General features: G+C 32.8%; 2 protein-coding genes and 1 non-coding gene across 3 annotated transcripts; 1 reads left to right on the top strand and 2 right to left on the bottom strand.

Annotated features, from left to right (window-relative positions):
* Positions 1-5,984: 5,984 nt before the first annotated feature.
* LOC18108570 (tetraspanin-19) lies at positions 5,985-10,210 on the bottom strand. The gene is made up of 6 exons (XM_006371512.3): positions 9,850-10,210; positions 8,543-8,642; positions 8,127-8,207; positions 7,898-8,002; positions 7,216-7,404; positions 5,985-6,345 (listed from the first exon to the last, which is right to left on the bottom strand). Exons 1-6 carry the CDS (start codon positions 10,017-10,019, stop codon positions 6,334-6,336), a joined length of 657 nt encoding a protein of 218 aa, XP_006371574.1. The 5' UTR covers positions 10,020-10,210; the 3' UTR covers positions 5,985-6,333.
* An 82-nt stretch (positions 10,211-10,292) lies between these two features.
* TRNAV-UAC (transfer RNA valine (anticodon UAC)) lies at positions 10,293-10,365 on the top strand. Its single transcript has one exon. It is a non-coding gene; the product is annotated as a tRNA-Val (tRNA).
* A 1,097-nt stretch (positions 10,366-11,462) lies between these two features.
* Positions 11,463-14,453, bottom strand: LOC18108569 (protein ACCELERATED CELL DEATH 6). The gene is made up of 5 exons (XM_006371511.3): positions 13,803-14,453; positions 13,140-13,693; positions 12,975-13,034; positions 12,659-12,736; positions 11,463-12,372 (listed from the first exon to the last, which is right to left on the bottom strand). Exons 1-5 carry the CDS (start codon positions 14,416-14,418, stop codon positions 11,647-11,649), a joined length of 2,034 nt encoding a protein of 677 aa, XP_006371573.1. The 5' UTR covers positions 14,419-14,453; the 3' UTR covers positions 11,463-11,646.
* Between the last annotated feature and the right edge of the window lie 8,269 nt (positions 14,454-22,722).

Raw genomic sequence — 22,722 nt, 5'->3', positions numbered from 1 at the left:
AATCAAAATAAGAATTGCAATAATCAAATTAATTCTTTTGCTTCTTATCCTTAACAACAATTACAGAATGAAAAAAAAAAACTAGAAAGCATATACGACATCTCAAAACAATTAATTAAACTTGAATAAAAATCAATAGCATAATTTTAAACAAGAAAAAATAATTACTTGAATTTAAAAGAATTATAATGATAACGTTACTTCTCATAACTTACTAATGAAAAAATATAGTATAAAAAAAATATATATATATTTTTCACTTATTAGTCGTGTCAACCGAGTTATATTATTTCAATATTTTTTTTGATTTAACAACTATGATTTAATCCCACTAATTAAATCATGTATATAGATGAAATTACATGTCATTGAGAATTTCATTTCATGGGATACATCATTTTTAGGTAATTGAAAATAAGAATAGATCGTGAGAATTTTTCTCAAATTGAATTCACATGTGAATGATCATTTTAAAATCTAAACCTAAAACTAGATATGATTTTGATGCTGTAAAGTTGAAAATAACATCATTGTTAACACCTATATACAAAACATTAAGCAAAACACTGTATCACAAATTTATCAACTTAATTCAGAGGGATTCAAATAAACTCAGAATTCTTTGTAGGAGGGGAGGGGAGGGGAAGGTGAGCCCAAGAGTTGACCATATATGAAAATGTGCTCTCTATAGTGCGTAGCCATATAAAAAAATCTGAGATCTTATTAAATTCATAGTTAATTTGGGAAAATAGGAAGAGGGTGAAGTATATTTGTGATTTTGTAAGCAGTAAAACTCCCAAACAAAAATTAAACAAAAAACAAAAAAAGGAAAAGGAAAGAAAAGAAAAGCAGAGGGCCCAGAATTGTTGCTTGAGATTACCTCGAAATCTGATTTTCTTGGTGTCAGTCGATTTATTTCTAGGTAAGAAATAAATTTCATGTGTACACAACTGAACCGACCATTATTTTCAACTCACTTCTTGACGAGTAGTTTCAGTCAATCAATGCCATTTAATTTCACATGATAGTTATCAAGATTCAAACATCAAAGTGAGATCTCATTTGAGATTGCAAGAAGTAAGATTTAAGCTAACCCTAATATATCTTTAGCCTTTTTTAAAAAACAAAAATTGATTTTTTTTTATCAAAAATAATTTTTTTTATGTTTTCAAATCGTTTTTATATTATGATGTTAAAAATAATTTTTAAAAAATTAAAAAAAAATTATTTTAATATCTTTTTAAATAAAAAATATTTTAAATCGTCAGCATTATAATTTCAAAATATCATTAGTTATAAAACAAAAGTAATCATATAATAACCTAGCAAAAGAGGAAATTTGAGACATTTATGATCATAGTCCAATTCAGAAGGACAATTGGCTTGCTATAATTGCTATTTCTTTCTGAAAAAAATGGTTTGCTTTAGCCTTTACGTAGCCTAGGTGCCGATGGAGTCTTTCCGAATACCTTTATTCTTCATAGATAACTCAAGTAAATTCACATGCAGGAAACACAAATTATTGCATAGCATTAATTTCTCTATGAAGAAATGTTTTTCCTTTGCCAAGCAAGATTCTATCAAAATCTGAATAAACATGAAAGCACTTGAGAAGAACTGGCACAAAAGTCCCCAATAATTGAACTTTTTTGTGGCCCATGCAGGCAATTTTTTGTCTAGCATTTGCTCCTTTGTCTATTCGCTAATTGGACCACCCAGTTGGATTTTGGGATAGACCCGATAATAGAGTTTCAATTATTTTTGTAATAATTCATGATGTAAGAGACGTGACTCGAATTCGTCAACAAAATTAAATTGCAATTATGAAATCTGGAGGCGTATTTTATTTATTATTTACTATGAAATCTGCCCGAGCCAGATTGATATACTTGCTAGCCGAGGTTAATAACCAGGTAAATTAGTGAATTATGCAACAATTGGTAAGAAAATTAAGAAAAAAAAGAAGGGTATTGTGGCCTAGTGGGGTTACAAGAGGCAGGATTCAATGAAAAGTAAAAAAAATGTTTCCTTTTTGTTTGTTCTTTGGAGCAATGGGAATCTGTGACTGATCCAATGCCCACAAATTCTGGACGATGATCTGACTACGAAGGAAACTCCAAAATTTATCGACAAGAAATTAGAAGAGTTTCATCTCCACAAATTTCAAAGGGAGATTTATATAAATATTCTTGTTTGTCCACATGTGACAACTTGATAGCAGGCGATTTATACTCAGCAAGCATATAATATAATCTATTTTAACAATATAACATATAGTTTATTTATACAATGTAAGCAGTTTTAATTGAACCAGACAAAGAACCGCATTAATATTTAGCATATATACTTACTGAGGTAAAATTTGGAAAGAGTCGTAATTAATTGGTATACTTCTCTCACTACAAAAATAATATACTTCTCTCACAGATCTGTGTAATTAATTTATAGAAATATGCTTTGTTTTGCTACAAATAATTAATTGGTGTATTTCTCTCACTGCAACATTTAACAGTTATTACACTTAAAACGAAAGGTATAAAACTTAAACATGCAGAAGATGATTTGACTATGATTCTATTCGGTATTATTGTTCAACTGTGTTTTTAATTTTTTTAGTTTTAAATTAATTTTTTAAAATTTTTAGATTTTTTGATACGTTGATATCAAAAATAAATTTTAAAAAATAAAAAATATATTATTTTAATGTATTTCTAAAAAAAAAACACAAAATAAAACAACATTTACCGCACTCTCAAATAGACCCTATTATATAGTGATATTACCCAAGTAGACAATATAAATGTCATAACAAGTACTTTTATGAACTAGTAAGATAATTTTAAATCCAAGAAAAGACTTGTTCTCACTAAGTGAGATTAACATCTTAAAACTGAGATAATAAGAGAGGATCAGGTTTAAATTTTTTCAAGTAATTTTATAGATAATTTTATTATAAAAAGAATTTTGTTGTTTTTTGAATCATTGAATCTTCCAGAATTATGCCTAGAAGTTATTATTTGGACTAATTTTTGTTATTTTTCTAAGATTTTTTAAATTTATTATTTTTATTTTGGATTCTATTTTAATTTTTGAATTTAAGGTTGTTTTCTAATAAAGATAGGTTTTCCTCTTGAAGAGACATTTATCATATACTTAAATTTTAAAAAATAAAATTATAAATTCAGAATATATATATATATATATCTGTAACTCTTTTCAATCATTAAAATTTCTGTGTTTTTTTGTGCTATTGCTTCTGCCTGCGTCACCCTTCTACTGGAAATCTCAAATTGGGATAATTTAATTTTGCATCAAAAAGAAATTAACATAATTTTGAGTTTTCATAAACTTAAATCTTGATCTAGGTGTAAGCTGTGGCAAAAGTATCTCAAAAGACACCACTTAAGAAAAAAAAAACAAAAAACTGATAGTTGTTTCTCTTCAATGAGATGGTTGGCAGTAATTCTCATAATGCATATAATCACAATTCCATCATCTTCTCAATTATCACCAAAAAAAACCTGATTGTCAAAGGGGTGTATAAAATCATTAAGCATATGATTTTTTTTTTAAAATCAATGATGCACATGACTAATTAATCACCATTAAATACTTTTTCCTGCTGTATTTTCTTGTTATATATAGATGGCACATGATTAAATTCTGATGATACGCTATTTAATCATCGAGAATCCTGTTAAGAAGTTGGAAGTGGGAATCCGAATTTATGCACTGTGTAAAGCCTAAAAACAGTGCATCGATCGAATCAAGGGTTTAGTGCTCTTAAAAGAAGATTTGATGAATCTTTTATAATAAAAACCATTCTTTGACCATTTCATAACTCTCTTTAGAGGATTCCTGTATAAACAATTGCCTTGCATAAAAAGGAGATAAATGAATGAGCTTTGTACACGCTTCGTTGAATACTTACTTTTTTTCCCCCTCTCTCCCTCTCTCACTAGAGATGCAATGGATTTTGGGTTATAGAAGTAGGTAGGGTATGTTTGGAAATGCAATGCAAATTGTATTTTTTAATTTTTTTATATATTTTTATATTGTTTTAATGTGTTAATGTTAAAAATAATTTTTTTAAAATAAAAAATAATTCATTTTGATGCTTTTCTAAGTAAAAAAATATTTTGAACTGCTTCCGTTACCATAATTCCAAACAGGTCGTTATTTCCCAATCCCATCCTTTCCAAGATTACAACGAAGAATCTAATTTGTTGAATTATTAGTTAAATGCAGGTAAACAAGTCATCTAATGTTAATAATAACAATAATTTTTATTTTTTAATATTTTTTTTGTTAACCTTATTAAATTGATACTAGATTTGACAAGGTAAAAGGGAAAACGAATCACTAACAATTAATAAAATTTTTAATGAGTCAATGTTTTATTTGATACAATTAAAAACCTAACCTAAATCAAGTTTTGAATCTATAATCAACTTGTCAAGCTAACACGTATTTAATAACTATGATTAGAATATCAAACCTTCAAGTAAAAACCTAAAATGGCCCTTGAGGTCTTACCTAATTGTGGTTATGTGCAAAAGTATAATATATAAATTAAACACGCATAACACGATAGCATGATAAAGGAGTATTTTGAAGTTGACAAGAGATTGCCTTGATTGTGTTTTAATAGTAAAGTATGATTATCTTGGTTGTTAAAGTAGCTACAGTTGGGGCCGGCAAATCTCATATTGTAAATCCATTCAGCTTATAGCACAAACTGTCACCGATTATTTTATTGAATCCAACTAACTTTTGATATTGATATGGCACAGGTGTTCATAGTATGAGCACCCAGATCATGCTTTTGCCAAGGCAGTATCAAGGGAGGAAAAAGGGCACGGAAAAGAAAAGCCTGATATTGTGGTTAATTTCTTCGTTTTGTTTATGCCTCCAACTTTCTGGCCTTTTCACTTGTGTTTTGATGAAGCTGTGAAGGCTTCTTCTGGGTTGTTTGAGCTCCATGCTAGAGCTAGGGTGTTTCTAGGTTAAAGTTGAAGTTTTTTTTTTTTTTTGATGAGTGGCACATGACTCTTTGACATAAACGCTCCGTTAGACAGATTTGATCAGACAAGAACATGGACTTGGATGCATCTTCACCGAGTGGATTAGAAGAGCATCGATGGCAATATTCATATCTTGTCAACTGAAGAACTGGCATGAATTATCTCGATCAATATCGAACTGCAGTACTGACGTGAAAAGACACGATTATTATTGAAATATGGAAGACTTGTTTATTTTATTTTTTTATTATTTATAAAAATTAATATCAGTTGAGCTACAATCCATTGCCAAATAGTGGTCGTGATGTTCCAAATAATTCACATATATCCTTATTGCTTGTAAATTAACATATCTTTTTCAAATTTGTATGCAACAGCGAGCCGGTGACATGAGACATGAGAGATTCACATGTACAGGTTTGAGAAAAGGTAACCAATCTAATGAAAAAAATCATAACTTTAGATTTAATTGTTGAATCATTGAATCAGATTTTTTTTTTCAGAGGTTATAATCAAATAAGGTTGAAAAGGCTTTTAAATTAGATTTAGAAGTTTTTTTTTATAAGTCTTGTTATTTTCTTGGTTAATTTTTAATTTTTAGCTCGATTTTCAGGTTTATGCTATTTTTCTATTTGAATTAGAATTCTAATTATTTTTATTTTTTAAAAGATTTGCTTAAGACCTATTTTAGAGAATTATTCAACAATTAAACCCCAGATTAAGGTTTATGTTTGATCCATTCTTCCTAAATTTAATTTATATCCATTTGATTCCTATTATTTAAGTTCAGTTGCGTCTGCCAGAATTGATTAAATGATAAACTCACAGTTGTAGTGCTGCTACATCAGTTTCCAATTCTTTCAGGTACTCGGAAGTGTGTGACAGCACCAGCAAACATCATGCGCATACTCTTGATGGTGATGATGCAAAATGAGAATAAATATTATTGAAAATGAAGGCTGCTTGAAACCTACCGATGATGGAACCTCTAGATAGATATGTTATCACTATTGCTCATTACTGGGATAAACAACATACATGGAAGATCTGTACACCAGATTTTAATTAAACAACAAAGAATTCATCACTTGAAGGTGAAGATTTTTATTACATTATATGGTGTTAATTGCACAAGGTTGGGTACAAAAGTACACAAAATCCTGTATGTACTGACGGCACATCCACAGAGCCTTTTCCTTCTCGAAAGCTTCAGCACTTGTACAAGCTCTTGGACATGAGATGATATAAGCTGGTTGTGACATTGCACTTCCAATCGTCCAAATGCAAGTTCCCATCCTTGTGAAAGCTATCACCTGTTTGCCTGATTCAGGGTCGGAAAGAACACAAATCATATAAATAGATACAGAGATGTTGCTGATGAAAACATCAAGCCACTCGTTTTTTGGATTTTTTTTTTCTTCTCATATCATGTGTGTAAACATTAAGAACAGCAGAAGGAAAGGAAAAATTGATTTGATTCCAAATGATGATTAGACTGATTAATGGCGAACCTTCAGGAATAAATTATCTTTTATTACAAGATAATTATGCAGCCACCATTTTGATCAAGAGCGGCTAGACCACGTATTATATTCAACTAACTAGTAATTATCAAATTGTAAGCAGAAGTTCAACGGTCAGGAATCTGGATATGATTTTGAGCAGAAAATTCGATATCTAGAAGTTGGCCCAGAACAAGGGAAAACATGGAAATTGCTAGCTTAGATATATTTTGAACTAACATTTTTTATTATCTCGAATCAATTTTTGATCAAGCCCATCAACTGGATAGACAAAAAAAAGGAGGGTGAGCTGAAAAGGTCTAGTAGCAAATTTGAAGGAAACTTGATGGAGCAAATAAAGTTTCTAGAGCAGAGGTCAGCCAGAACGCATAAAAGGGTTTTATGTAACCACAACCACCACTTGTATTACTAGTTACCAGTCAATAGAGTTATGGCAGGATAACTATGAGTGTATAGCCAATATAAGCTAATAACTAAACGAAGTTTGCTGAGATGATTTTCTCTTTTGCAATGCAGACCAACGACCATCCTAGTAAGAATAAGAGACGGACCAAGTTGGAGGGACAAAAGGTGTGCGGGTGGGGAGCATGGTGCATAATGGTGGTTGTGGATATGAGAAGTTCTTGATTGACAGTAACATGAATGCCAGAATAATTAAGCATCTCTACCTTCTCGTTAATCCTTATACTCCACGCATCATTTCTAGATCCAGTGACAGGGTTAACAACAACATAAGGAGGTGGGTGAACAACATCCTTCAGGAGTGGAACCCTATCAGAAGCATAATCATCATCACTGTCATAACATGGATGGGGCCCAACAGCTTTGAGTATCATTGCTACTAGAAAAGACAGTCCCTGCAAATTTGAAGGCACAGGTGATTCACAATTTCAAGTATGTGAATACTAGAAAATATTAATAAAGCAAGACTTGTAAAACCTAGAGTTAATTATCATTTTTAATATAGGAATACAATATTGCTGCTTAAATTCAAGACTTGAGGCATGCAGGGAATAGCTTAAACAGGAAAGAGTTAGAGGTGAATCAAATAAAAACATAGCATGTGAATCAAGAGGATACACATCACAAAGGCAAGCCAAGGGATGCGGTCTTGGAACAGCTAACAGTGGTTTCGAACACGTATGCTAACATGAACTGATTGATGGTCTAGAATTAATTTATCATCAAGCTTACATCTTATGAAATTATTTGTAATGCTCAAATGTTTTCTGCATTTCACAAGCTTTGAATTATTCAAATAAGTTCATTATCACACCCCACTCCAATTCCCTTGTCAATGAGATGCAAGGAAAAAGAGATAGAGGAAGAAGGAGACTGGGAGAGAGAGACCTGCACAGACACAATTGATAAGCCTATCCATTTGCAGAGTTCAAAGCTTGATCTGATGAAACCTTTGAACTGATCAAAACTCCCACTTGGGTCTTTTGGGAAGTCCTGGCGCCAAGTCGGGCAAAATAGAATGGTAACCATATAAATTCTCAGTAAGGACTTATGGTAACTTGTAACCACAAAACCATAAGGTGATAATCAAATTGAGTTTTTGGTCATAGTAGCATACCTCTTCCCAGTCACGGTTTAAAAATACATCAGCTGTAACTCCAGCCTCCAGCATGAGGAGTAAGAATACAAAAAACATATACTGAATCCTGTTAAGGTCAAAATTGGCCAAAAAGGTCATGCATTCTAAGAAACTAAAGCTCCATGAATGAACAAAGTTGTGCTTCTCAAGTAAACAACAATTTTGAAAACAGAATTTCATTGTACGAATTCAAAATCTTATTCACCATGATGAAATATGGGTATAACTAAACCACATGGGTAGTTCAACGAAATCAAACTGAAATTATGATGCTGATCAGATGCTAAAAGGTAATGTATGGGGCTATAAACCAATATTTATTAGAATAATTAAACAAAAAAACTAATAAAGCAGGGAATGTAGATACTTATTTAACTGCTTCGAGGAAAGGATACTAGATAAAGGCAGCAACCATTTGCAGTTTCAGCAGCAATATGACCTAAGCATGTGATCATGGACAAAGTCACACCTAGGCCAAGAAATGTGTAAATGAACCTGCATTTTATGAATACATTGCTTTAAAGATAATCAGGCAAGAAAGCAGCAAACAACCATACACCATTCATTTACTGACTATGAGTTAAATAAGCTCTACCCAGCCGCATACAGACTATTACTTTAAAATCGAAAGTGAAAACAGCCCATGCCCCCTTATACCTCTTGTTTCAACTAACATCACAAATCAATGATCAAACACCAACCAAAATCAATTATTTTATCTCCATTCAAAGAAGCAGCTCCATTAATAACACAGTTTTGTCATTATTAATTCTCCTGCAATACAAACCAGAGTATGGCTTTAACTGTAGAATTACAAAATTTGTAACAACTCTATAGAAGCCATGAAAATAAAGCTCTTCTTGATTGTTAATAGCATTATGGGAAAGGTTAGGTAGTAAATCAAAAAATTGAATTACCAATTTGGCAATTGAGAAATAAAAACCTCCATTAAACTGAATAATTAATCAAAGAGACTCAAGTTTCATGCTATCACAAGCAAAATAGCATCACCAAAATCTTCCAAACTTCAATTTCCTATCCTTTTCATTGGTTGTCCAGAAACTTGATGAAAATGTTAAAAGCAAATAGAAAATGTACATGAATCACAAACCGAAAAGTTGTAAAGATATTTGGCCCACTTGAAAAGATCAGAAGCCCGCTCTATATTAGATAGAAGCAAACTTCCTTTTCAAATTTAATACACGTGCACTTCAAAAAATAGAGGCAAGCAAAGAAGATGCATATATTGACAGACTTCTGCCTCAATGATGTTCCACTCACAAGCAAAACCAATTAGGCCAATCACACCTCCCCCTCTTAAAAAGTAATGGCATTAAGAGAAAATCACAGCCAGGCTCCTCTCTTTTCAAACAATAGAAAATCAGTCCTCAACTTTCTAAAGCTCCTCTTTTTCCAGCTTTCCCTCCACCCAAGCATCATCCAATTAACAAATAAATCAACCAACTTAGCAACTAATCAAACATTCAAATGAGACTAAACCATAAAATACCAAACCCAAAGGAACATCAAACAAACCAATCCTAAAATTCAAATATTTTCCTCACCAACCAAACAAAACCCACATTCCACAACCAAAAGAAAGCATCTTTTTACAATTCTAACGCTGACCCATGAACCAAAAACACATAAAACAAAAAACCCACAAACCAAAATTTCACAAAAACAAGAAAGAAAAGCATACCATGGACTAAAGTCGTCGTCGTCATCAAAAAATGGAAAATCACCAATTTCTCTTTGCCACACTCTGATAAGCCAAACTGCATACAACATCATTGCTATGCCAACCATTCCTATCACACAATTCAATAACTTTAATATTGATTGTATGCAACTCCTCATGACACTGGCCATTTTTTCCCTTCTTTATTATTACTTCTTCAACCCAAACCAAATGGACTAATTTCACCAATTAAAAAAAAAAACCTCAGAAAGCCCAAGATTTTTAAGAATCTTAAGGGCTTAAATCACACAAAGAATCAAATGATAATTGTTCTCTTAGTCTTCAAGGTTTCACTTTCGATCTGTCACGGTTTTTTCCGTGTTTAAAGGGCATTTGTTGCTTGTTAGCTAAGACTTTCACAATATTGATATGATATATTGTTGTTTGAGCATCAAGGACATGAAGTTGCTGTGGTGTAGTGGTTATCACGTTAGTCTTACACACTAAAGGTCTCCAGTTCGATCCTGGGCAGCAACACTATACAATTAATTTTCTAATCAATAATATGTTGATCTTTTTTATACATTATTTCTGTTGAATTCCTTGCTATTCCTTTTCTCCTAATTGTTTTACAATTTCTACATTTTTGCGGCTGCTGTAAAGGATAAGCTTTGAAATATTTAGGTCAAAATAAAAGTTAAATAAGAAAGAAATGTGCTTAGAAAAAAACTAATAATACATTTTCTCACGAAGCAAATATACATTTTCGTTGCTCTTAGAAATTGTTGCCTCCATTCACTTCAATAGGGATAACTACAAATCAGCCCCCCAACTATAATGGGTTTCACAAGTCAGTCCCCATCCTATTGAATTTTGCTATCAATGGCTCAATTATCAACCATATAACAATTTGGTCCCACGGTTTGAATCTGTTAAAATCAAAGCATCTCCAACATGAGAGCCAAAGAAAAAGCTATAAGTAATAACCGGTAAAATAACTGGTCTTCAACTGTTTTTTGGTCTCCAACGAAGGGATGCTAAAATGGTTTTTGTCAAAATAAAAAATCATTCCTTTAGTTTTTTTTTTTTTTTTGTAGTTTTTTTTTCTCTTTTCCTTTCAACCTAGAAACCATGATGAAGAAAAAAAAAAGAAACCTTCGTTCTTTTCTTTAGATTTTTTTCGGACAGTTCTTCCACTTAGATTTTTTTCAGACAGTTCTTTCACTTTCTTCATCCTTTGCTAATGAGATATATAATGATTATACAACTCAATAATTAATTTAGTTTAGGAATGAGTTTTGCTATGAGTTGACCCGTTTTGGGATAGAGGAGTAGCGAAACTCGGTTGCTCCATCAATGAATTATTGTTATATATGAATTTAGGTTGATATAGTTTTATATTTGGTTTATGTATAGAATGTGTTTTAGTTTTGGAGTTGAAACAAAAAGTATTGATTTACAGTTTTGAAATAATTTATGGCAACTCCAAATTAAGGCAGAACAGGAAAGTGGACAGGCTAGTCGTCTTCTTTACGCAGAAGATAATATAACGATAAACTGATAAAGAACGCCAAGAACTCTGAGAAGCACTAGTAGGAAAGACAATTTTGAATCCAGTTCTCCGAGACAAACCCTTCTCTGGTATATTTAAAACCACTGGCATTAGTATAGTATTTCTTGGACAATCAACGAACTTGCTTTGAATAAAGGAAAGTAGTACAGACACATTCGATTCATTATTGCAATTGCAAATAGTCTTACTGATCCCAACAACTTTTAGAGGAGGAAAATCCCAGAAATCCTGACATCTATTGAAGATCAACCTGAATTTCTCTCGTTGCTTGTTCTCCCTCTCTTGAGCTCCGAGAGTTTATCAGGCAGCCACCTCCAACTGTAGAATAGAAAGAGAAACGAGAGGAAGTAGACATAATACGAGAGCATTCCTTCAAGAATTTGGTTGACAGATGGTGGAAGAATCCATTGAATATAAAGCAACGTTTGAGCAAGGAAAAACACAACCCCCACCACAATAATGATGATTGCTAACACTCCATAATCGGATCCACCTAATGCTATGCTCACAGCAAAAAAGAACGCCAAGCACATCATGTAAATAGCTCCACCAACCATTAAGGATGAAAACCAAACGACAAATGGTGCAAATTTGACATCATTCAAGTTCGTCCAAAGAAGGATTATAGCTGCCACCACAGAGGTATTCAAAGCCCACACATCAAGACATAAATAGCCATCCAGAAGGGATGAACCAGTAGGACTGTCGAAGGCAGTGTTGTTATGGAAGACAGTGCTAGTGATGTTAAAGTCATGATGATGTTCATTTGAGTTACTGATATTCTTTAGCTGTGGCAATTGTATAGCACCAGAAAAGGTTACACCAGCAACAAGCACTGCTACCACAAGAAGATTCTCTATCCTGCTCTTTGTTTCCTCTTTCCTTGGTGGCTTGCCTTGAGAACTACTGAAAGGCTGTTGTAGGGATTTTTTGGGGCGGGCGTGGAAGTGTAGGATCGATAATGTTGTCATCTGCATAGCAAGAGGAAAAAAACTTAATGGTTTTTTTTAGTTTTTCGCTCTTCGAAGATTATCCAAAAGCATCTGGCCTTGAAATGCCTTTTTGGGGACGCAAGATAGCAAAATTCTGGAATGGTTTCAGAATTTTGAATACTATAGAATACAAGTTAAGCATGTAGCTCAGCACCACTTTTAAACCAAGACACAGCCATCTTTTTTCTTTCTTAAAGTCTTACCTCTTCCGGAAACCGAAAAGATCAAAACCCAAAAGTATAGGAAAGAAGAAAAGAAACAATACCGCTCCATAATAATCTAGCAGTTTGTAATCCTTTGAGGGTTTCTTTTTATCTTGCTTCTTTGGATCAACTGCTTTGTCCTGTCTCAGAAAATAGAAATCATGAAGAAATGCATAAATTATAATTGTTCAAATCACATGACATCATTATACTCAAAAACCTTAAACGGTTAGGTGTTAAATCTTGAATTTTTTTGGTCTCTTGATCTTGCTTGATTGTTTCCATTACTTGATAGAATATTCTTGTAATATCGAGTACATATCTTTACCCAAAATATTTAAAATGTAAGCGAAGAACATATCATTTGAACTCTTATACCTGGGTCCCGTCAGCAGGGGTGTTGTTCTTTGAATCAAACTGCTTTCGTTCCTCAGCAAGCTGGCAACAAAGAGTAATTAGCACAGATACAAAAATATTAAACCAATTATTCTCCTAAAATATACACTTTTGTAGATCTTGCTAAATGATGATCAACTAGTGTACCATTTCATCTGTTTTTTCATATTGATTCACAGCTATTTTAGATTGTTCTTCAGCAATATCATACGGTGTCTTGTTTGCATTGTTGACAATTGAACGCTCAACGCGGGTGTCGCGCACTAGAGCAAATGCAGCATTGGATTGGCCTGACTGTGTTGCCAAATGCAAAGGTGTGTTTCCATCCTCATCAATGCCATTTAGCAGTGGTTCGATGAGCTTCTGATCCTGTTTGAGTATGTGCCTAACCACTTTGCCTTGTCCATTTTCAGCTGCTACATGGAGAATGTTCTGCCCCTTTGCATTGAGGAACTCTTTTGGATATGGGAAGACTTTCATCAATTCCTTTACTAGATCAACAGAATCATTTTTGCATGCAAGATGGATAGGATAGTTTCCTTCTTGGTCTCTTTCATTTGCTCCATCAGGAAACTTCTGTAGTAGGAAGCGAGCTCCATCCAGATAACCCATGGATGATGCATAATGGAGGGAATTTCCCAACCCTTCGTCTTTGAAACCTAATAGCTCTGGTTTTGCCTTTCCAATTTTTTCCAATATATCTGAAAATCAAAAGAATTAGTTTCCAATGAACATAACGATGATATATTTGCAAGAATTGTTTTTTATGTAAATCATTTTCTAATGAGTATAGATACACATTGTGTTCACCTTTGTTACGTTGCTCGATGGCTGCATGAACAGGGGACTTTCCTTTTTGTAGCGCGCCAGAGGAAGCTTCGATATTCAGGAGATCATCAAGAATCCCATTCTTATGGCCACTCTCAACAGCCAGGTACAATGGAGACTTTTGTGTATTGTTGTTGTAAAAGGCCGCTCCTGGATCTTTGCATACCAGCCACGCGACAGCTTCTTTATTACCCCTGATCACTGCATCATGCAAAGGAATGTTTCCTTTTCTATTTTCCAACCTCACCAAGCTGGGATTCGATCCGACCAGAGTTTTAATTGTATTGCTAAGCCTTCCTTCCCTGGCAGCAACATGAAGGATTGTGTCCTCCTGGTCGTTTCGACTGGTGATTAGCGAAGGAAACTCTTCTGCCAGATAAGCTGCAATTTTATCACTTCCATAGCTTACGGCTACATGAAGTAGTGAATTCCCAGAGGGAGTCACTAGCTTATCTGGCGAATGTTTCTGAACACAGCTCTTAAAGGTCACAATGTTGTCCTCCTTCACATATTCATACAAGAAACGATCCATCAATACATTTTGATCATCATTTCTTGAGGTCAAATTTTCTTGTACGTTTATTTCTACGGGATACATTGCAAAAGAAAAAGGAAATAGTGTTTGTACTTGAATGGATTTCTATTTGAATAGACTGGGAAGCATTTCAGTAGAATATATAGTGATGTGAGGTTACTTTGATTTCACTTGCATGGATATACTTTGAGTACTCAAAGACTCCACCCATTTGTTCTGCATGGAACATAGCAACAGAGAAAGCAAATGGCCATGGTTAGAGCAGCATCTAGGACAAGAACAGGAAAAGGGAAAAATGTCCCGTAACAGGAAAAAGCCTAGACGATTGTGCTTATTCTTAACTTGAATATAACATATATATATATATATATATATATATATATATATATATATATATATATATATATATATAAGTATTTTAGAAGAATAAGCTACAAAGCTATTTAAATAATTACTAAATTGATCTAACTAATTAAAACCAAATTAAATTAAAACTCTAAGATCTAACTAGGAAAAGAATTAAGAAATAATTATGAAAATAAAGAATCAATTTTAGCTTGATTCAAAGGTTAAATTAAAAATTATATTTGTTTTATTAAAAAAATCACTTTATGTGGTCGTACTGTTTCTTAAAATTAGACTTGTTGATACATATCTAGCGTTATATACACCATGTGATTGGTCGAATTATATAAAATTCAAATAACATTATGCACAATGGCTGTGAAAGAAATATAATATCTACAATTTTAAACCATTCCATGAAAATCAAGATGGTTTTAAATTAGAGGTAAAATACATTAACACTTGGATTTTTATAAAAACTTACAAACCACTTGAAAATTTAATGTTGCATATTTTTCCTTTCAGATCCAAAACTTTTTGTGTATTTTAAGATATTTTTTTTAGGGGTGTTTGTTTTTACAGTGGTTCTGTGCTTTTGAAAAAATTAAATTTAATGATTCATATATTAGTTTTAATGATTCACATAGTTTTACAATAACGAAGGATGATATTAATGATTGATATATATATATATATATATATATATATATATATAAAACACTGCAGCACCCTTAATTATTATTATTATTATTATTATTATTATTATTATTTTGTGTGGTTTGAAAGTTGCATGAACCAAATATATTGCGGTGAAATCCTGATTTAATATTTTAAATAGATGAAGAAAAGAGCTTATACTTAAATGAGAGTTTTTTTTTTCTTAATTATATATACTGCATGATTATATAAAAAAACATGGGTTCTTGACTTGTAAAATTGTTAATGTTAATTGAATATATAAGATTAATGTATGTTTTGGTTGCACACAGCTTGAATTGCACAAGTTTGTAACTTTATTCTTTTCCTATCTTACCTCTTGATTCTATCAATTTTATTCTTCTCCTTCTTCTTTTTCACTTTACTTTGATCTTATTTTAGTATTGATTGACCCACACAAACTAGTTTTATGATATTTCTTATCACAAAATAAATAAATAAATATTTTCAATTTCATTAATGAAAACCCTTTTGTTCTGAAATCCAATGTCCTTGGACCCTTCTACCTTTTCCCTAATTGAATGCTATGTTCTGATTTTCCCGAGAATCCTATACCAATACACTAACATTTGATCTCGTTCAACTCAATCTTAGCATCAATTTACTCACTCGATTTTGGCCATTTATTGTTTATGCTTTTGATTTTCCATCTATTCTTTCAATTAAGAAAATAAAAAACATAAAACAGTTTCTAGGAATTAGTCAAAATGAATTGCTCTTATACATCACTAAAATGTTATGACAATTAGGATTAATAATGATAGTAAACAACAATCAAGGTCCAGAATATAATCAAGTTAATGATTACTACAATAGCTAATAAAATCAATTAGGATTAAAATCTTTAACATGATCATTTGTCATCTTCATATTGACTAGGGACAAATAAGTATTTTTTTTCATCTTGATCGCATAGTAAAACAACCATAATACCTTTAGAATGAAAACATTTAAACCTAGTGTTAAAAGGTATTTTTGTATTTTTACAATGGTTTTTTGTTATTACAATTTAAGCTGAGGGGCAATTTGACATGTAAACAAATATAATCAATAACAAATAATTAAAATGCAAAGTAAAACGATAAAAATACCCTCAAAATACAAAAAAAGCCTAAAGTCAAAGGGTATTTTTGGTTTTCATAATGGTTTTTTTTAATTAGAAAGTCAGCTTAAGGATATTTTTGTATTTAGCTAAATTTAAGAGAAAAAAAAAGATGTGCGCGTGTGGCACACCCTAGGGTGTATGGGAGGCATTTGCGCTCTTCGGTCGGCATGTGTTGTGCCTCTCGGTCTCCAAAAATACCCTTTTGTCATGTCTTTGGAAGCGTTATAGTGTCCTTTTCATGTTGGTCTGATGCGTGTATCTGGTGATGGTTCAGTTTGTTGTCGGTTATACTTTTTTTTCCCTTATTTTCTCTCTCCTTCCCCAAAAATCACTATTTTACCCTCTTGGTTGTTGGTATTTCAACTTCAGTCTCTAATTTTGTTTTCTCATTTTTAGTAATGGTTTTTTTGTAGAAGTTTTATTTGTTTTCAATTTCATTTTTAAATCCCAATTTACCAAATATTATATTTTTTAATTTGGTACTCAATCTTTGGATTTCTATTTTTTTGCCTTGCCACTTTTGTAAAAGTTTTGTTAGTTTTCAATTAAACGAGCCATGGAATAAATCATAAGGGTTAATGAGTTCTTAGCATTTTATTTGGTTCACCTTGGGGTTTAATCAATTTTTTTTTCATGGTCAAAAATAAAAATGCTAAACATCTATTGATTTCAAAACAAAAAAGATATGAAAAGAGTGCATATTTCATTAAAAGATGGGATGTGGCCCCAACAAACATGAAAAAAAAAAACAAGAACAACAAAGTTCTATAACAAAAATAATTGACAATGCAGCACCCTTCTTAGATCAACTTCTTTAGCAATATATGTGTCTCACTAGCATTTTCAATCACTTGGTATGTTGAGGATGGTCTAGTGACAATGTAGTAGGTACCATTATCCTTCACAAACTCAACTTGTCCATTGGTCATAAGCTTTTAGACTTGATACTTGTAATTCTTGTAATTTTTTTATAGTGGCTGAGAATCCCATTATGATATTCACACTTTTCATTTGAATTTTACCACTTAGAAAATGGTGATTTTATAGGATCTAATGGAATTAGGATAATACGTTCGATATTGAAGAGACGCTGATAATTAAATATCTTTAAGTGGTAAATGTATGTCAATCTTTGACAGTAGTGTTTGAGCAAAATCCCACAGATCTTTAATGGTGATCCCGACAACTTTTAAAGGAGGAAAATACCATAAATCTTGACATCTCTTCAAGATTAACTTGAATTATCAACCTAATAGAGGGCATGTGCTAAACATTAAAGATATCAAAAGTATTTAGTTGCCTAGGAAGGTGAAGTCTATAAGCATTTTCATTTATCTTCTGCAACACCTTACATCTCACGAGTAAGCATCACCTATACTAGATCACTAACCTCAAACACCACTCTCCTACGATGAGTATTAACCAGGGCTTTTATACTTGACATTTATGTTAGGGATTGTGTTATTGACTTGGTTATGAATATTATGTAAGTAATATGCCATACTATCATCTTGGACACTCTAGAAGAGTGACATAACTCTAACACTCTAAAAGTGTTTTGTCTATAGATGATCTCGAATGGACTTAATTGGGTAGTCCAATTTCAAGATCTATTACATGCAAACTCTACTTGTAAAAAGGTCAGATCCCACTATTTTGGCTTATCTCCATCTAAACTTCGCAGTAAGTTACCAAGGCTTTGGTTAAACTAGGGAAGATCATTTTCAGTTCAGTTCGGTTTTTATAAAAAAAAAATAACTAAAGTTGTTTTTTAAAAAACTGAAACCGAACCAAAACAGGTTCAAACCGACTAGTTTCGATTTGGTTTTTATAATGAAAACCTGTTCAAACTAATCGGTTCGGTTCGGTTTGGCTGGGTTTTTTTTGTTTGGGTTGGTTTTTCTGATTTGACTCGGTTTTTTTCTGGTTTGGCTCAATTGTTTTTGGTATTTTTTCGGTGTGGGTTCGATTCTGTTTTTTTGGTTTCAAGCTTATAAAACCAAAACTGAACCGGTCGGTTTTAAAAAATTCTAATCGGTTTAATCAGTTTTTTTCACAGTTTGGTTTTTTCGGTTATTTTTTTTTCTAGTTTTCTCAGTTTAATCTATTTTACTCACCCCTAGGTTAAACACCTTCATCTGCCTATGTGCCTATGGATGATATGCTCTATCAGAGTTTAGTTGAGTTCCTATCTTACTCCATAAACTCTTCCAAAAGTTATTCATAAACTTCACATCTTTGTATGAAATAATGAACATAGGAATGTCATGTAAACAAATCACCTTGTTGAAGTAGAGGTAGGCTTTTCATGTTGTATCCATGGTCTTTCAACAGGTTGTGAAACAATCATCTTTAAGAACTTATCCACAACAATTAAAATAAAATCCATGGCTTATTAGGTACATGATAAACCTTAACATAAAATCTATATTGACATCCAACCACGAAGCATCAAGAACCAGGTAATGAAGTAGAGAGTCCAACATTTGTTAAGGCTTCCTTAAACCTTTGAGAAACAACACATCTCGTTATAAAAATAGATATATGGTCAGACAACTTAGACCAATAATAATTTGCAAACATTAGGGTCAATGTCTTATCCCGCTCAAAGTGTCCCTTAATGCAATTCACAGATGTTTCTGTAAGGAGCAATCTAGGATACAAAGCTGCAAATCATGAAATAGATAACCACTCATAAGTACAAAGTTATATCGTTTACCTTCATCTGTCAACTCAACATCAATCTGTCTAAATGATGAGTTACTTGAATATAGCTTCTTGAAAGCATCAAACCTTGTCACTTAGGTACATATAGTACTGAGTAGAATAACCCACATATTGAGGATATCAACCACTTTGTTTAAGTTGCCTAGGTGGTGCCTTAGCAAAAAGTGAACTCTTGTAAAAATGACACCTATTTTGTAAGCTGATGACTTAAGTTATGCTGCCCATTCATATGTTTAAGAGCTTCATGATCTGTGATTAGGATAAACTCCTTCTTTATTAGGTAATATCACCAATATTTAAGACTCTGAATAATAGTATATAACTCCAGATCATACATTGAGTGTGTCATAACCCAATTTTTGATCCTTTTAATAATGGTGAAAAAAAATAATGATGATGAAAAGCAAGTAAAATGAAATAAATGAAGAATTGATTAAAATTTGGGTTAAGGGCAACATGATTGGAAGTTTTGAGGTTTAATTAAACTTTGGAATTAATCTAATTAATCCAATCAAGGATTTAATTGGAGAATTGATAAGTTTTGAGACTTAATTGAGCTTGAAACTAATTTAATTAATCCAATCAAGGGTTTAATTGGAGAATTGATAAGTTTTGAGACTTAATTAAGCTTGGAATTAATTTAATTAATCAAATCAAGGACATAATTAAAGAAATATCAAAGTTTGGGGTTTTAAATGGGGTCTAAATTGCAAAACTTAAAATCCAAGGACTAGCTTGAAAATGGCGCCAAACTGCAGGGGTTCAATTACAATTTAACTAGGGGCTTAGTTGCAAAACTTTCAAACATTCAAGGGCCAAAATGCAAATGGCCATTTCACATCTCAAAACGGCGTCGTTTCAAGGGACACTGTTCATCTTCTTCAAACAAGAAACGGACACTGCACGATCCTCATTCCCTCATTACTCCTGCAATAACAGTCCTGAGTCTTCATTACCAAGGGAGACGGATGCCATTCTCCGACTATAAAAGCCAGAGAAGGGATGCGCACAGGGGACGAAAAAGGAAAAGCAGACTTGCATTCCTCTGTTTCTTCTCAAAGAAACAGAGGAGGCTAAAGAAAAAAGCCACGAACAGGGGGGAAAGGAGGAAGAAAAAGGCAGAGCCAAGGCTGAACCAGGAGAAAAACCGGGGAGAAGAAAAAGCCACGAACAGGGGAAAGAAAAGCTAGGGAAAAAGGGCAGAAACGAAGGAGAAGAAAAAAAAGAAGGAGAGAACCGGGACCGAACACTAATAAACAGAGGAAGAACGCAAAAAAAAAAAAACAGGGGAACTGGAGAAGACAGAAACAGAGAGAAGCGTTGGCCAGCCAACGCACAAGCACCAGCCTTGTCTCGGGTTGCACCACCTCTTGAACAGACGAACACAAAGAAAAACGAAAGCGCATTGGACATGAGAAAGAGAGACGCAAACGAAACAAGGGGGAAGACAGAGCAGAACGTGAAAGACAGGGGACAACAAAGCAAGAACCAAGGAGAAGGGAACAGAGAGGAGCTTAACCTACGAATCTTCCATCGCGTTTTCATCTTCAGAGCTACCAGGTAAGTAAGCTTCTCTTTCCCCGCTTTTCATTTTAATTCACCGGTTACTGTTTACTTTGGACTTTAATTCATTTCCTGCTTTCTTTGATTTTTGCCCAGCCGGGTCACTGGCTTGGGCCAGTGACCGGGCTGGGCTGGCTGGGTCTAGCCCAGCCCATGTGGGCTGAGCTAGGCCCAGCAAAAAAAAATAAAAAAAAAATAAAAAATGTATATGCATGAATAAAAATAATATAAATTTATTGATTTATTTACTGACGCCAGAGTTAGGAATAAAAATACCGGTTTAAATTTATATTATTTTTATTCGTTGTAGTTTTATTTTATTTAGCTAGAAAAATAAAAAATATATGTGCATGCATAAAAATAAATTTATTTTTTATTCGAATATTCACTGGCGCCAGAGTCAGGAATATTATAAACAAATCATCATAGCATAAACTAATAAACATTTAGCAATTTAAGACAAAACCAGCAATGCAGTCTGCCTTAGGCGGAACGTTTAAGGGGTGATAATATCTTCCATTTTACATAACCAATCCCGAGCCATAGAATCTCTGTTAACCAGTTAGGGTTCCTAGTGACCATAATACTAGGTGGCGACTCTTCAAACAAGACATTTTTCCCTAAAAGAACAAGATGCCAGAAATCTGTTCTTTTTCCGTATTCAAGAATTATTTTTTAGGGCCGCCGCGATGTCGGGTGCGACAGAGTGGTTTCTCTTTGAGCTAAATAACTTCTCATTGAATTGGTTGCTTATCTTGGCTAAGAACTCCCTCAACGCCTAACCCAAATACATTAAGTTTACCTCAAATAGTTTTTCAAATTCTAAAAATGTCAAAAAGCTTTAGTCATCCTCTGCTTCATTAACTGAAAGCTGGATTTGGCTTTATTTGTCCACTTAAAGATACTTTTTTAGACACTTCATAATAGGTGCAATAATAGAATTGAAGTTTCAGATGAATCTCCTAAAAAAGATGCAAGTCTATAAAAGCTTAGAACATTATGAACACTCATTGGAGTCAGCCACTCCATAATTATAGAAATCTTGGATGGATAATCTTAAACCCCTTTAACAAACACAATAAAGCATAAAAAAAGTACCAGTACTAATAAAGAACATACACTTTTTTTTTATTCATATATAGTTGTTTATTCTTTAAAGTGTCAAAACAACATGTAGATGCTCTAGATAAGACTCTAGATTAGGGCTATAAACCACAATAAATCTGCTTATGACTGACCTCAATACCTGATACATGAATATCATGAAGTGGAGGCATTAGATAGACCAAATGGCATAACCATCCATTTGTATAACCCTTGTTGTGTTTTAAAGTTTTTCCTCTACTTATCTTCAAGTTTGATTCTTATATGTAACCACTTTTGAAACCAATCTTCAAAAATACTTGACAATCTAGCTATGGTATTGGAAATGTTTATTTTACTATGATCTGGTTAATAGCTCGATTATCAATATACAAACACCATAAATCATAGATTTTTAAGCCTAGGAGAGCTGAGACTGCAAATAGACTCATACTTTTCTAAATGTAACCCTTATCTAACAACTCCACATACAGCCTCTATAGCTCTTTGACTTTCTTGAGATTAAGTCTATAAGCTAGTGTGCTGGGAGACTAAAACCTGGACTCAAGTCAATCTGGTGTCAGATATCTCACATAGAAGGCAATGCATAGGGTAACTTATTTGACATCAAATCTATAAATTTTGCTAGCACACTTCGTACTTTCTCGAGATTTTTAACAACACCATCCTCTTCCCCAACCATTCTACTTCTAGGAACTAGAGCATTCGCTATTTATTCTTCAAATATATCCTCTATAAACTATGATAAAGACAGCATATTTTTTCTATTTTTAGTTCTCGTCCCCACCTTCTCTTTATAGGTGCCA

The sequence above is a fragment of the Populus trichocarpa genome, chromosome 19 (genome assembly GCF_000002775.5).
Source record: "Populus trichocarpa isolate Nisqually-1 chromosome 19, P.trichocarpa_v4.1, whole genome shotgun sequence".
Lineage (NCBI taxonomy): Eukaryota > Viridiplantae > Streptophyta > Magnoliopsida > Malpighiales > Salicaceae > Populus > Populus trichocarpa.
Note: the sequence above shows the minus strand (reverse complement) of the source record. Positions and strands in the feature narration are given on the sequence as shown.

Excerpts from the sequence above, each read along its gene's own strand:
- LOC18108570 (XM_006371512.3), bottom strand. The coding sequence starts at position 10,019 with ATGGCCAGTGTCATGAGGAGTTGCATACAATCAATATTAAAGTTATTG. Across the intron at positions 8,643-9,849 it reads GACGACGACTTTAGTCCATG|GTTCATTTACACATTTCTTG; the intron begins GTATGCTTTTCT and ends CATAAAATGCAG. Across the intron at positions 7,405-7,897 it reads TATCAATTGTGTCTGTGCAG|GGACTGTCTTTTCTAGTAGC; the intron begins GTCTCTCTCTCC and ends TCAAATTTGCAG.
- LOC18108569 (XM_006371511.3), bottom strand. The coding sequence starts at position 14,418 with ATGTATCCCGTAGAAATAAACGTACAAGAAAATTTGACCTCAAGAAAT. Across the intron at positions 13,694-13,802 it reads CATCGAGCAACGTAACAAAG|ATATATTGGAAAAAATTGGA; the intron begins GTGAACACAATG and ends TTTGATTTTCAG. Across the intron at positions 12,737-12,974 it reads CCCCTGCTGACGGGACCCAG|GACAAAGCAGTTGATCCAAA; the intron begins GTATAAGAGTTC and ends TTTCTGAGACAG.